General features: G+C 40.2%; 2 protein-coding genes and 2 non-coding genes across 4 annotated transcripts; all 4 read left to right on the plus strand.

Moving 5' to 3' along the window:
• The first annotated feature begins 1,011 nt into the window (after positions 1 to 1,011).
• nop58 (NOP58 ribonucleoprotein homolog (yeast)) lies at positions 1,012 to 8,185 on the plus strand. The gene is made up of 15 exons (XM_022201984.2): positions 1,012 to 1,170; positions 2,182 to 2,258; positions 2,360 to 2,412; positions 2,652 to 2,776; positions 2,845 to 2,981; positions 3,178 to 3,242; positions 3,481 to 3,615; positions 3,737 to 3,882; positions 5,148 to 5,274; positions 5,460 to 5,623; positions 5,704 to 5,838; positions 7,175 to 7,236; positions 7,319 to 7,473; positions 7,563 to 7,693; positions 7,780 to 8,185. Exons 1-15 carry the CDS (start codon positions 1,126 to 1,128, stop codon positions 7,840 to 7,842), a joined length of 1,620 nt encoding a protein of 539 aa, XP_022057676.1. The 5' UTR covers positions 1,012 to 1,125; the 3' UTR covers positions 7,843 to 8,185.
• On the plus strand, positions 4,994 to 5,077 carry LOC127532225 (small nucleolar RNA SNORD11B). Its single transcript, XR_007939623.1, has one exon. It is a non-coding gene; the product is annotated as a small nucleolar RNA SNORD11B (small nucleolar RNA).
• On the plus strand, positions 5,306 to 5,388 carry LOC127532226 (small nucleolar RNA SNORD11B). The gene has a single exon (XR_007939624.1). It is a non-coding gene; the product is annotated as a small nucleolar RNA SNORD11B (small nucleolar RNA).
• A 1,146-nt stretch (positions 8,186 to 9,331) lies between the features above and the next one.
• wdr12 (WD repeat domain 12) lies at positions 9,332 to 14,416 on the plus strand. Its single transcript, XM_022201981.2, has 13 exons — positions 9,332 to 9,529; positions 9,820 to 9,914; positions 10,564 to 10,658; positions 10,762 to 10,868; positions 11,795 to 11,910; positions 11,998 to 12,152; positions 12,232 to 12,277; positions 12,364 to 12,449; positions 12,540 to 12,680; positions 13,057 to 13,162; positions 13,236 to 13,368; positions 14,004 to 14,076; positions 14,179 to 14,416. Exons 1-13 carry the CDS (start codon positions 9,489 to 9,491, stop codon positions 14,254 to 14,256), a joined length of 1,272 nt encoding a protein of 423 aa, XP_022057673.2. The 5' UTR covers positions 9,332 to 9,488; the 3' UTR covers positions 14,257 to 14,416.
• The last annotated feature ends 958 nt before the right edge of the window (positions 14,417 to 15,374 follow it).

The raw sequence follows: 15,374 nt of genomic DNA on the forward strand, positions 1-15,374 counted from the left end.
ATTGTAATTTTGCTTCATGCGTGTTTTTTGTTTGCTTTAAAAATAAAGTGTTAGTTTAAAATCACACAAGGTTAAAACAACTCCTCGCGAGATTTGACATGAGAGCGCTCTTCCAGCGGGTTGCCAAATTGAGTGGAAAAGCCTGAAGTGCTATTGAATGTAATGTCCACTTGTAGACAAATAGAGTGTATGCAGATTGATTGATTGATTGATTGATTGATTGATTGATTTGTGTATTTGTAAAATTCCACATCCATTAGAACATCTGCTACCGAGAACTGATTACTGTAAAAGAATTAAACAAAGCAAATTTACAGCAAATGTTATATAGAATAATTATACCTTAATGCAGGGGTGTCGTTTTGCGTCATTTTTGTGTCTTTGGGATAATTTTTAAGTCATTTAGGACAAATTTCATGTCATTCTGGATTAGTCTGCCGGTTTTATTGATAATTTCTAAGCCATTTTGGGCAATTTCCTTGGCATTTTTAACAAGATTTTATGCCAGCTTTAATCTTGTCTCGTTATTTTGGATCATTTTTGTGTCTTTGGGATAATTTTCAAACCATGTAGGACAAATTTCATGCCATTCAGGACTAATTTTCTGCAACTATGAGTCATTTCCAAGTAATTTTGGACTATTTTTGAGTAACTTTGAACAAGTTTTGAGTCACAATCAAATCAGTTTTTGAATAAGCTCATTTTATTATTGCTTAGCTAATTAGAAGGTGGCTGTTATTAAACTGGGATGGTTTTTTTAGTTGAAATTTTAGTGATATCCAGTCATTTTATTTCATATTAACCCTGTTTATGCTTTTTGAGAAATTTAACATATTTAATTGTGTTAAATTTGATTAAAACGTATACATCTCAAATAGGATATTGATATATTATATACTATCGCTGAAACCTTTAGAAAATGCATAGAATTCGTTTAAAATCAGCTGAAATAAGAATCACGAGTGAAATCGTGGGATATCAGCCGAGGTGACCGGACCTGGCAACCCATCGGTCCTCCTGTCTCTCCACCTCGTGTACTTCCACAGTCAGAGCAGCGGCGTGGCGACGGAGGCTCTCATCGAAGAGGGCACACAAACTGTACGAAATAACTGAACTGCTGCCAAAATGCTCGTCTTATTTGAGACCGCTGCTGGCTACGCAATATTCAAAGTGAGTATTAAGCTTTTATTTACTGTCAGAAAATAAAGAGCGTTTTTCATGCATTAGCTGTTAGCTTCGGTTAGCAACACATCTAGTTAGCCTGGCCAGTTAAGGGTCATGCAGTTTTGCTGCTGGTTACGAAATGAAAAAGCAGTTTTATTTTTCGATTAAGTGTATGATCATGCAAGTGGGTTGTTACTTTTTATTCTTACGTGGATGTCTTTGCTCTTGGGGAAGCTAACATGAAGCCAGCAGCCTGAGTGGCCTGTAACCACGTGTGCGCAACGAGGCTAACTTGGTTCTGCTTTGTACAAGCTTCAGCTGCATGCTGGTGATTTAAATGTGATTAGCCACCAACTGTATAACAGATTTCTCGAATTGTGTCTGTGAAGTAGGGGGTTAATGGGAGCATTGGAGTCTGCCCCCAGCCCAACAGTACATACAGTGGTGGAAAAAAGTTTCGAACACCCCATACGTTTGCATGCATATTACATTAAGATTCATCCTTAGGTCTTCGAGTGCACTTTCTTTTAGTACAGTCACAGCCATAATACTCAACAAATCCTAAAAAAAAACAAGCTCAATAAAAAATATGAAGTTTTCTTGCAAATAATAAACAAAACAATATATAATTTGTATTTGTTTGTCTGTCTAATGCTGCCACACCCTTTGAAACACAAAAAGCGTTTTCCATAAATATTTCATGTTAATATTTGAGATTGTGTAAAATTTTGAGTGTCTGAAAACGTTTTCTCCCACTACTAGATTTATGATAACTTCATTAGCCAGTTACCTACAATCAAACCATTAAATGTGTTTCCGTTGCTACATATTGTCATATCTATTCACACATTATTGTTACTGCTGCAGTGCAGTTTACATCCAGGCTGAGTGGGGTCTCTGATGATGTTCCCTCTTCCTGGTTCTAGTGGAAAACAGTTCCTGGATGGAAGGCAGGAGGGCATCCAGTCAGCACAGATCTGCTTTTGTTGGCTAACTCGAAGTGTCGTTGTGTTTCAGGTCCTCGATGAGTCCAAACTGCAGCAGGTGGACAGTCTGTATAAGGAGTTTGAAACTCCCGAAAAAGCCAACAAAATGTAAGGAATCCCGTCAGTGAGGCGACATTGGTGAATAAATTGTAATTTGTGTTTCGAGGATGAAAAGTGGTCTGACTGTTTTTATGTTTTACTGCTACCAGAGTGAAGCTGAAACACTTTGAGAAGTTCCAGGACACGACAGAGGCCTTAGCAGGTAATAGCATTGTTCTTTGTTTGCTAACGTACATCTGTGGTCTGTGATGCATTTCTGTGATTCTGATTTAATCATGAGGTGTTCCACAGCCTTCGTCACTACCACTGAGACCACATTATTTAAGATCAGCTGGAAAAGAAAACTCGTCGGCTCATTCTCAACTGCAGCTAGAGTACATTCCTCCTTTATCTGATTATACGCATGTGTTTAATGCTGTGTTTTTAACTTTTATCGCTCAGCTGCCACCGCGCTCGTTGAGGGAAAAATCGGCAAGAGTTTGAAGAAAGTCCTGAAGAAAGTTGTTGCCAAAGAAGCTCATGAGCAGCTCGCCATCAGTGATGCAAAGCTGGGTGGAGTTATCAAAGTAAGTAGTCCAACATTTTCATCAAGCGCTGTTTATAAGACTCGGTTTGATTGGACTCTGGTTTCCAGGACAAGCTGGATGTGAGCTGCGTCCACAGTCCTGCTGTAGCTGAGCTGATGAGGTGCATCAGGAGTCAGATGGAGAGCCTCATCACCGGACTTCCTCCCAAAGAGATCAGCGCCATGTCTCTGGGGTTGGCTCACAGGTCGGTGCCATGGATAGCGACACGTTAGCAAGACTGCTGCCTGTGATTACATTTGCTGTCAGAAATGTTCGTGTAGATTTTCCTCAGCATTCGTCACTACCACTGAGGCAGCACTTTTAACAGATTTATTGAAAACCCTGGCTTTAGTCTAAAAGAGAGTCTAAATATGAATGTTTTCTGTGTTCTGCGTTTGCAGTTTGTCCCGCTACAAGCTGAAGTTCAGTCCAGACAAAGTGGACACCATGATTGTGCAGGCAATTTGTAAGTGTTTGGTTTCTTTTATTGGATTCACTTGATCTGTCAATAATCTTGATTTTTGAGTCTAAAATATATCAATAAGTCACATTATTGTATGCATGCATGTATGAGAAGGTGAAACCAGCTTTTATTCATTTATTTTTTTTATATTTTGGCTTGAAAATGATGCTAAATTGAGTAATCGTTTCAGCTGAAGTGTCTAATCTGCTGTTGTTCACGTTGTCTGACCTCGTCTCTTCAGCTCTTCTGGACGACTTGGACAAGGAGCTGAACAACTACATCATGCGCTGCAGAGAGTGGTACGGCTGGCACTTCCCCGAGCTGGGCAAAGTCATCACAGACAACCTGGCCTACTGCAAATCCGTCCGCAAAATTGGTAAAAAAAGAAAACCGTTATGTTCACGTGAGAATTTGAAGAGAAGCTTCAGTGATTTTTTGCATTGTAGTTCCATGAAGTCATGAAGTTTTCAAACCGCGTACCCACTCTCTGTCTCCAGGTGATCGGACAAACGTGGCCGGCTCCGATCTGTCAGACATCCTCCCCGAGGAAATCGAGGCCGAGGTCAAACTGGCTGCAGAGATCTCCATGGGAACCGAAGTATCAGAGCAGGACATTGGAAACATCAGACACCTCTGTGATCAGGTATGGTCCCCTATTAGATTCAATTACTGAGGAGCAGGGGTGTCAAACTCATTCTAGTGCAGGTTCCACATTCAGCTCAGTTTGATCTGCAGTGGGACGGAGCAGTAAAATTACAGCATAATAACTGATAAATAACAACAACGCCACATTTTTTTCCCTTTGTTTTACTGCAAAAAAAGCTCACATTTGAGGAATTAACTTTTTACAAAACATCATGAACAACCTGAAATTTGTAAAAAGTTCAATTTCAGCAACTTTTAGTTTATTATTTACACATTACAACTTACAGAGCACAGAATATTTACGATGGAACACAACATTTAGTCACAGCTATCTGGTACTGATGATATAGTGTTTTACTTTATGATCAAAGTGACAAATATCAGAAAAAACGAGATAAAAAAAACAAGACAAAATGTTAACATCAGACACAAAACGCCAAAAATGCGACAAATGACATGAAACACAACAAAAAAAATTACAAAGTGACAAAAAAACGGACAAAATGAGACAAAAAATGACAAAAGCGAGAAATAAAACGACAAAAAAGTAGACGAACAACACAAGCAAGACAAAAAGGAGGAAAAAAAACAACAACAATGCAACAAATGACATGAAACACAACAAAAAAATTACAAAGTGACAAAAAACGGACAAAACGAGACAAAAAAATGACAAAAGCGAGAAACAAAATGACAAAAACATGACACAAACGACAAAATGCAGACACAAAAGCAAGACAAAATTACAAAAATGAGAAACGAAACGCAAACAAGTAGACGAACAACACAAGCAAGACAAAAAGGAAACACGAAACGACAAAAACGAGAAAGAGCCGGACAAAAACACGAGACAAACGACAAAAGTCAGACACAAAAGCAAGACAAAATTACAAAAATGAGACACAAAAGAACAATGAACAATCTAGTATTTTACTTTATGATCAAAACAACTTGCCATGGTCTATAAATTGTTTTACAAATTTACAGATAATGTCTTCTCTGGAATTTTTACACTTCACAAAGTCGTCCCACGGGCCGGATTGGACCCTCTGGAGGGCCGGTTTTGGCCCACGGGCCTCGTGTTTGACACCCCTGCTGCAGAGCTGCAGTGACAGTGGTGATGATGACGACAGTTGTCTTTATCCTGAAACAGTCCGTGTGGGTTTTTAGTCACTACCTCTTCTGAACAGTCACTGATCCCTGCTGTTCTCTGAATGTTTTTTTTGTGCTGGCTGTTACAAAACAAACCTCTGCTGTTCGTAGGTGATAGAGATCACAGATTACCGCACTCAGCTCTACGACTACCTGAAGAACCGGATGATGGCCATCGCCCCCAACCTGACGGTCATGGTGGGCGAGCTGGTCGGTGCTCGACTCATCTCTCACGCCGGTACGTCAAAAACAAATTTGTTATTAAAGCAGCCAAGCAGTGATGATGACGACTTCATGTCTCTTTACTGAAACCTCCTGATGGTTTTAAGTCACTACCTCATCTGAGCTTGTTAACGCGAGTTTAGAAAAGTTAGAAGCTCCTGCAGAGGACACCGTCTTATTGCTGTGCTGCTTCATTGTCAGGTTCCCTTCTAAACCTGGCCAAACACCCAGCCTCCACGGTGCAGATCCTGGGAGCAGAGAAGGCTCTGTTTAGAGCGCTGAAGACCCGCAAAGACACGCCCAAGTACGGCCTGATCTACCACGCCTCTCTAGTGGGCCAGACCACGGCCAAGAACAAGGGCAAGGTAAGAGCAGGAGGGCCTGGACTAAGCACTGACTGTTGAACGTGGTCAGAAAGTGAACAGGTTTTCTGTTGTTTGTGCAGATCTCCAGAATGCTGGCAGCTAAAGCGGCCCTGGCTATTCGTTACGACGCTCTCGGAGAGGACACAAACGCAGAAATGGGAGCAGAGAACCGGGCGAAGCTGGAGGCCAGACTGAGGCAGCTGGAGGAGAAGGGAGTGAGTAGAGCTGTAGGAATAATTAGGAAACAAATTAATCCAATGAATTAGAGGCTTATTAACTAATATTTGACGCAATAAGCAAAGTTATTCAGTTTGCCTGATGACTGAATGGATGAATAGGCATAAACGTGGACGTGAACAACAAAAATGTTTGTTTTGTCTGCATTTTTTATCTGCTACATTCACAGCTGACTGCAAACTGAACATGCAATTATAACAATTTTAGTCAACATTTTAACACTTTTTTTGTTATTCTCGAGCATTTTTAATGTCTTGAAAAGTGGACTGGTATGTGATGTCATCAGCCGTTAGCAGGACTGCCGTAGCTAACGTTAGCTCTGGTGCTAACAGCTACATGTTTCTGTGATACCAAGTCCTGCACCTCTGTGGAAATGGCACAACAGTGGTCAGAGGGTTAGAGAAATGCATTTAGTGTAGTGTGGCACTGGTAATGGATGCTAAAGTCATTGATCCTTAAAAAACAGAAAATGAAAATGGATTCAAGACCTTCATTGTCACATGACAGAAACACAGCGGTTCCCCTGAGTGATGAAAGTCTTATTTTTCAAATTCCCGTCACACAACTGAAATAACAAATAAAATGAGATGAGATAAAAATGAAATGATAATAATAAAGTAGAACACAATGAGACGCTGATGATGTTAGTTACGAACAAATTCTCTGTGCAAATGTTAGCTATACTGCAGTACAGCCGTGTAAACAGATCAGGGATATGTGCAAAATATGCATCAGTGTTTTTATATACAATGTTTTCTTTATGTACTTTAAAGTGTTGCTGATACGGGGGGAAAATAGCGGCTCTGTACTTTCAGTAAGCCTCTTTTAACAACTTGCTCGTCTGTACGCTGTTTTTGAGCCGTGCAGCTTGTTGTGTTTGGCTTCCAATGGTTGGCCGTCTGCCTGCTTTACAGCAGAATTTTGCCTTTTTTGAGATCACAAAGAAACGCTTGATTTGGGGAAAGCTTTTTTTAGTGAGAATAAAGTGATTCCAATGAAATATCACAATTTTAAGCTTGGATTTTGTTAATTTTTCACATCATGAAACATGAATTAAGGCGGGTCAGACGGTTAAAAAAATCAGTCTTTGTTTTCCTAGTTTCTGGCTCTGATAAAAGACGTAAGATACTGACATTTTTTTTCAAACCTGCTGGTTCTGGAGTCCAAAGTGTAAACCAACTAATTAATTAAAAATAATCAGCTTTTTTTATCTGCAGCGTAGTTTAAACGTGATCTTCTGGTAAAGTAGACCCAATTGTATGTTTGTTTTTCCTTTATGGTGATCATCTGATTTACTCCGCGTTTTGTTTTCAGATCCGAAGAATCAGTGGAACGGGTAAAGCGATGGCAAAGGCGGACAAATACCAACACAAAAGGTCAGTAGAAACACTGCTAGTTTCTGAAGATGATGCAGTTCTGTATGTAAAAGGGTTTAAATGGGAGCATTTTCCTCCCCAGTGAGGTGAGAATCTACGATCCATCCGGCGACTCGACCATCCCCTCCACCTCAAAGAAGAGGAAGTTTGAGGAGGTAGAGGAGGATGAAGCTGCAGATGAGGCTGCGACGCCAGCGGTCAAATCCAAAAAACCGAAAAAGGAGCCGAAAGCAGAAGGTGGGAGAATCTAGAGGGAGCCGTTTTTGTCTTTTTCACGTGCTCCTGGATTCGTGTTGCTCAAGATGTTTGGCCTCATGTTTCTGTAGAAGAAGAAGAAGCAGTAACGCCAGAAGCAGAGGAGACTCCCAAGAAAAAGAAGAAGAAGAAGAAGGACAAAGCAGAGGCAGAAGCAGAGGAGCCCAAGGAAGAGGAGGAGGAAGTAGCAGCAGCAGTCGAGGTAAAACACGAGATTGGAAGTGATGCTGAAGAGATCTGGAAAATGTTGAGTTTTTTTATAATCGCTCATCTTTTCTTCCTCTTCAGACAACAGAGAAGAAGAAAAAGAAGAAGAAAAAGAAGGTCAAGGAGGAAGAAGAAGATGAGTGAAAAGATGAAAGAGTGTACATATAAATATATATTATTGTTTTCATTTTCTGATAATTTTGTGTTCTTGATGCCCGTTTCTGGACGTCTGAAAAGCAGCTCACGTTAAAAAGAAAACAAACATTTCAGGTTTCATTTCAGAACTGAGGAGGTTTCTCCACTCTTAAGATTTTTTATGTTTGTAGTTTAACAGTTTTTATGTTGGTTTTATTTGTGAAAATGCTTGTAAAAGATTCCCGCACAGAACATCGAGCTGTTAAACAGAATGTCCGTTTCTCTTTTGATAAACCTTTTTATCGGCGAAGACTGAACATCTGAACTGATGAAATAAACCATTTTCGCTGAAGTGTTGTGGTTTGGTTGTTTAATTCACAGCTTAAATCATTTAAGGGTTTCAAACATGTTCAAGTTCTCTTTGAATAGCGACATCTGCAGCGGTTCTGTTCAGCTGAAGTCCTTGTTTTGCTTCAGCAGCAAACACTGAAGAAGCACTGGGGAAATATTCACATTAATGGTGTGAAAATGTTTGGAACTAATTAAGTATTACTTAATTTGTCAGTTAAGAAGAAATGCTAATTTCAGGATTTGACACCTTCACTGCTCCTAAATGGTTTGCTGAACATAGTATGACTGCATGATTGGCCACCAGGGAGAATGAGAGGCACCAGTAATTTGTGGTAAAAGAGACACAACCAAGTGTAGAGTATATAAATGACAATACTTTTTAAAAGTTGGACATATTTGTATTCCAAGGTATTAAAAAAAAAATTCTTATACACAGTGGTGGAAAAAAGCCTTAAGAACTCATCAAATATTAAATACTTGTGGAAAAATCTTTCTTTCCTTTCAAAAGGAGTGGCTACATTAGACACACACAAACAAATAGAAATTATATTTTTCAAAATGACCCAGTACTCAAAATGTCTTTTGTAGTTTTTATGGAACCAATCAATTTTAATGGCTTTTTTAGGATTTATTTTGTATTGTGACTGTGACTGTATTAAATCAAACTACACATGAAGACCTAAGAGTGATTCTTAATGCAATATTTCACAAATGTATGTGGTGTCTGAAAGCCTTTTTCCACCACTTTACTAGTAATTTGAGAAACTGGATTTTTGATTTCCATGATCTATTAAATAGATAGCCATCAAAAATAAAACAAACAATAAGCACCTGAAATATTTCACTTCACATGCAATGTACATGCAGTATAGATCATTAAAAGGTCTACTTTTTAAAATCAAATTATTGGATTTTTTTCCTCATGTGAACACTGATGGAAAGATGCTTTAATTAAACAGATGTAAAACATTAAGACGTTTATCGGGTTTTTTCTAAATCATCGTAGCAAAAATTTCACTTTAACTTCAAAAATATGCCCATTTGTGTGTATTTTGGTTTATAAATTCACGTTATGGGACAAACTAGAATGAAAAAAGGCATAAAATTAAACGAAAACCGAGAAGGCATCACTAGTCGAGCACCGATCCACTGAGAGACTCTCTGTGCTCCGCTGATGCGCCTTGCTTCGTACCACATGGCACGACTGCACGAGTTGTGTTGTGAAGAGTCGTCTGGTGGCCATTTAGTTGTATTTTAAGACTCACGGAGCTAGTTTTTGGTGAAAGAAACACACAACCGAGAAGATGTCGCAGTTACAGGCGAGGTTCTTTACGGAGAACCAGCGGTGAGTGGCGGAAACAGACGAAAAGTAGCCTGTAGTTTAGCTAACTAGCGAGCTGGAACTTAGAATAAACAGTACAGCAGGAATATGAGACAGTACTTTTGCTAGTATGTATGCTTGTGCTGTGACATAAAGTCTGGTTTAACCTGCTGAATCAGTGGTTTTTAACTTGTTAGTTCTTAGCTAGCACATGCTAACAGTGTATAGTTACGGTTAAGTAATTAACTAAATATTCAGTGTGTTGATGTGTTATTGATAGTATTTGCTGCCAGCTAAAGTCTGTTTCTCTGTAGGTATGTTGTAGATGATGTCCCATTCTCCATCCCGGCTACCTCTGCAGTTCAAGACCTCAGCAATGTCATCAACAAGCTGCTGGAGGCAAAAAATGGTATTTATTTTAAACGTTAACTCATATACATTCACACAGAGAAAAAAAAACATTGTCTTTCTTCCTTTGTGAATAATGTTACTTAACCTCACGAAACATGTGTACATATATAATCCTAATCCTCAACTGCCGTCATAGAAAATATTATCCAGATTTATGTGTTTGTGTATAATACATCACATCATGTAAGTGGTTAATATGTAGTGTATTACCTATCCATTAAACTGGAATGAAGATTTCTGTAACTACAAGGCTTTAAAACAAACAAACAAACACAAAAAACAAAAACAAAAATAATCCTATTTTGCCATGAAACCCTTCAGATCAACTTAAGGTCAACATTCAGCTGAAACAGACAAAAAACCAAATTCCCTTCTGGAGTCGTCTGTTCCTCACACAGCTTTAGATTCTGCACTGTGAAGTCAGAGATCCAGTGTGAATGCATTTATTTTGTCAGTTAATTACACATTACTTCATCTGAAATGCCAATCAGGAGCTTTCAGGGCCCAAAGAGACACTCTGACTAGTTTCCAGGTCGGATTATCAGTGTTAAACTAAAAGCAGAACCTGAGAAATACAGAAAATTACCCCTGATCACAGACAATTCTCGTGAGTATCTTATATGATGCTTGTTTGATTGTTTTCACAGCATCTCACAGCAAAGTGGAGTTCGACTTCCTGGTCAGGGGTCAGTTCCTGCGAACCTCGCTGTCCGCTCACATTGAGACAGAGGGGATATCAACGGTGCGGTCTGCCTCAGTTACTCGTTTATAAGCAAATTTATTTTATTATTTCAAACAGGGGCAGTGCGGTGTTTTATACAGAAGTGTGTCTGGCTGTGTTTCAGGAAGAAGTGGTGGAGATCGAGTACGTGGAGCGGATCACAGCCCCAGAGCCTGAGGAGTGTATAATGCACGACGACTGGATTAGCTCCGTCCACGCTGACGCTGAATGGTGAAGTGATTGTTTAGAGCTGCATAGAGGGGCACATTTTACATGCTTTTGTTATTTCTCAAGTCTTTTTGTAAAGTCCTGCAATCACAATACTTGGACTGTTAAACATTATGTCACTTAGAAACATCCTTTTTGTTGAAAGAAAACCAGTTTTTATTCAGTGACGATAACATTAAATGAATGATAAATCCAGTGTAGACATAGTTAATGTGGTAAATGACTGTTCTAGCTGTAAATGTTTAATGGAATACCTCCACAGGGGTACAGAGGAACATTTCCAGCAACCATCACTCCTGTGTTCTAATGCTACATTGTGTTAGCTAATTGGCTCATTGATGATTAGAAAACCTTTATGCAGTTATGTTAGCACATGGATAAAAATGGGAGTTTTCATGATAAACCTGGAATCATCTGGGTCACCTTTTGAATGATGATGTATAAATATATTTTGCGTTTGACACGCGTATTTGAAGCCAGGCCAGCTGTTTATCTCTGTTTCAGCTGTTTATGCTAAGCTATGCTAACCAGCTGCTGTCGGTAGTTTCATATTTGGAACATGAGAGTGATGTCAGTCTTTTTATCTACAGAAAATCTCAGAAATAAGAAAAATACTTGTTGTGTTTTTCACTGGGTTTCATGGATGACCCCAAACTTTTGACTGGTAGTGTAAGTTGCGCGACATCTTCCTGGATAATTTTTTGTGTGTGTTTGGACTTTAGTAATCTTGATTGTCCTTACCGTAAATCTAAATGTGGACATCAGAAGTTTCACTGTGAAAATCTACTTTTTGTCACATCTTCAAACTTTAAAATGGGTCAGTTTTGAGCCACAGGACGACACGAGGGTTAAAGACACATTATTGTCTTGTTTTGGTCTTCTTTTTTGGAATCTATTTGTACTTTACATCCAGTCTGTTTTACCTACAGGATCCTAACGGGGTCGTATGATAAGACGGCCAGGATTTGGTCTGTGGAGGGTAAGGCAGTGATGACGGTGGCTGGACACACAGATGTGGTCAAAGATGTGGCCTGGGTCAAAAGAGGTGAGCAGGACGGAGCAGCAGACGTCTTCTCTGTTATCATCCATCATCAACCTTCCTTAAAACTCCCCCTGGATGCTTTCTTTGCAGACGGTCTGACTGCTCTGCTCCTGACGGCGTCTCTGGACCAAACGGTACTGCTGTGGGAGTGGAACTCTGAGAGGAACAAGGTGAAAGCCAGACACTGCTGCCGGGGCCACACAGGAAGCGTCGACACAGTTTGTGCAGACCCCACCGGCTCAAAGGTGAAGTCGAAAAGAGTACAAAAATAACAGAAATAAAAAAAATGATTTGTCTGACAACGTGTGTGCTGCTCTCTTATAGTTCTGCAGCGGCTCCTGGGATAAAATGTTGAAGATCTGGTCTGCAGGTATTACTGATTCAAAACTGTTGTTAAAAACAGAATTATTGAATACAAGAAATGAATTTCATGCCACTCTTTTCCCGTGCTTCCAGTCCCCACAGACGAGGCAGATGAAGTTGAGGAACCCGCTGACAGACCGAGGAAAAAGCAGAAGACTCAGCAGCTGGGTCTGACCAGGGTGAGCTCAGGACTAGAGAACGACTGACCTAAAAAAATCACCACTGTAACTTTCAGCAAGATGAGGTTCCTGCTGTATCTTCTCTTGCAGACTCCCTTGATGACGTTATCTGGACACAATGAGGCGGTGTCCTCTGTCCTGTGGAGTGACAGTGAGGAAGTTTGCAGTGCATCCTGGGACCACACCATACGCCTGTGGGACGCTGAAACTGGAACGATGAAGACGACGTTGGTGAGAAAAACCAACAACTGAATGGTTTCACACTACTGCTCAGACATTTTTAGGTTGTCGCTGGTTTCATGAGAGTGGCCGACAGACTGTTGTTCCCTGAAATCAGATGGAAAAACACTGATAAAAATGAAAACAAGAAAAAGGACTCAGAGAATGCAAGGCTGCTCAGTTGTTGTATGATTTCTGATGGATGAAATCATTCATGTTTTGTTTTAAACATCTGCAGTGTTTCCTTTAAATGTTTCTGTGTTTCAGTGAGCAGCGATAGTTTAGTGTCACAGAGCTGCACGGGTTTAAAAACATTTTTCACACTTAAAGACATCAGGGACAATGCTGCAGATGAATAAAAATCCTGACATTCTTGTGTCTTCCGCAGACGGGCAGTAAAGTGTTTAACTGTATCTCCTACTCACCTTTGTGTCGACGGCTGGCCTCGGGCAGCTCTGACAGACACATCAGACTTTGGGACCCTCGAACCAAAGGTACCTCTCAATGCTTTCTGTCAAAAGTATTTCCGCCCGAGCTGTCCTTACATCTTCCAATCTCTCCTTCCAGACGGGTCTCTGGTGCTGCTGTCTCTGACCTCCCACACCGGCTGGGTCACTGCCGTCAAATGGGCGCCGTCACACGAGCACCAGCTGGTCTCAGGTTCCCTGGATAACCTGGTCAAACTCTGGGACACCAGGAGGTCTGTGCAGCATTTACCTTACACTGTGTGGGCTTTAGTGACAAGTCGGGAACATATTTTTAAACAAGAAAAACACTCAGAGAGCGCAGTACTCCTCCAAGGCTGCTCAGTCATCGTATCATCGTTAGCTAACACAACGTAGCATTAGAACACAGGAGTGATGGTTGCTGGAAATGTTCCTCTGTACCCCTATGGAGATATTCCATTCAACATTTCCAGCTAGAATAGTCATTTACCACATTAACAATGTCTACACTGGATTTATCATTTATTTAATGTTATTTTCATAGAAAAAAAGATTTTCTTTCAAAAATAAGGACATTTCTAAGTGACTCCAGTAGTTATGACCTAAAAAGAGACTTATGCAGAGGATACACCTGGTTTCCTCCCTCTGAGTTTCTCCTGAAGCCTCCTTGTGCCTCATCTCCTTGAAATAAATTGAAATCATTAAAATCCTTATGTATCATGGGAGGAGAGAGAACACATACGTTAGCATAATGAATTTATAGTTTGCTATGCTTTAATGTTGACTGTATTTTACTGCATTTGCCCTTTCTGAGTTCACACATTCTCAACTGATTGTGCTGGAAAATCAGTGAAAAAGTAACCCTGACTGTTTCCGTGTCGTCCTTCAGCTCTAAGGCTCCTCTGTATGACCTGGCAGCTCACGAGGACAAAGTGTTTTGTGTGGACTGGACGGAAAGCGAAGTAAGACTCATCGGCTGTTTGCGTCAGAGATTTCAACTCAACACAAACACTATAAAGTCAAAACTAAAGGTTAACTTTACTGTGTTTTTTCTCTGTTTCCAGCTGATGTTAAGCGGCGGTGCAGACAACAAGCTGTACACCTACAGATACTCCGCCTGTCAGACAGATGCCGGGGCGTAGAGAACCACACGGCATCAGTGCTGCTGCAGACATGAGAGCACTGGACAAAACTGTATTTCCTGTTTATTTTTACTCCTTTCAGCTTTTCCACATGTTCTTATGTCTTGTTTTTGTTCCCGTGTAACCCAAGAAAAGTATAAATTAATTTTGTCTCCTACAATGTCGTCGGTTTTTGTTATATTTTGACGGTGGTTCTTAGTTTTGTAGCCAAAAGCGGGGCAGTTTGAGGACGCAAAACACACAGGAACAGTCAGTTAGTTGGGCAGAAAAGGTCTGATATGAACTCATAAAGCTCCTACAGATACAGGTTCAGAACTTCAGTTGATTTTCATGTCAGTTAACGTTCACCTCAAGCATCGCAAAGGGTAGAAAAGGAAGTTTTGGTACAACTACGAACATCCAAATCTGAGGGCTACAAAAGCAGGAGACCACATTACACCACTAAGTTTCAGACTGGAAAACTGTTACCTTCCCTCAAGATTCTTCATTTCTGCTCAGGTTGCAGATATTAGCCTCACAGTTTGGTGTGAATCTACGGATCCAATCTGCTCTGAGTGAACAGTGCAGCCTGCTGGTGGTGCTCTAAGGATGTGGGAGATCTTGGCACACATAAGACTCATAAACGCCAATCAGTCATGGTTTTTAAAGCCACAGTCTGACCCTGTGCATCAAAGTTAACCATCTTCTCATGGCTACCAGAGGCTGATAGTAAAGTGTGTCACGAAGATGGGCAGTGTAAATGTAGAACTGACAAATCTGCAGAAATAACACATCATATTCCAACATCTTGTCAGGTATAATAATAGCAAGAAGAGTCCATAATGGATCAGGATTAACAAATAATAGTAATACACCAATAGATTGGATAGTTAAAGTCTCTCTTTTGCTTTGTGTTATTTCACAAGATCAACTTCCTCATGTTTCTGGCTGCAAAAGGAAAAAGCTGCATTTTTTTTCCTTTACTGCAACTGGTTTGACCAAAGACCTGTCACACTAGTTGGTCCTTTTGTATCACACTAAGGGACAATTGCTATTTAAAAAAATAGACTTGTACTGTTTTAGTGTCCATTTAGACATTACGCTCTAAAGGAACTGATATTTTAAATAAAGTCAGGATG

The sequence above is a fragment of the Acanthochromis polyacanthus genome, chromosome 22 (genome assembly GCF_021347895.1).
Source record: "Acanthochromis polyacanthus isolate Apoly-LR-REF ecotype Palm Island chromosome 22, KAUST_Apoly_ChrSc, whole genome shotgun sequence".
NCBI classification, from domain to species: Eukaryota; Metazoa; Chordata; class Actinopteri; family Pomacentridae; genus Acanthochromis; species Acanthochromis polyacanthus.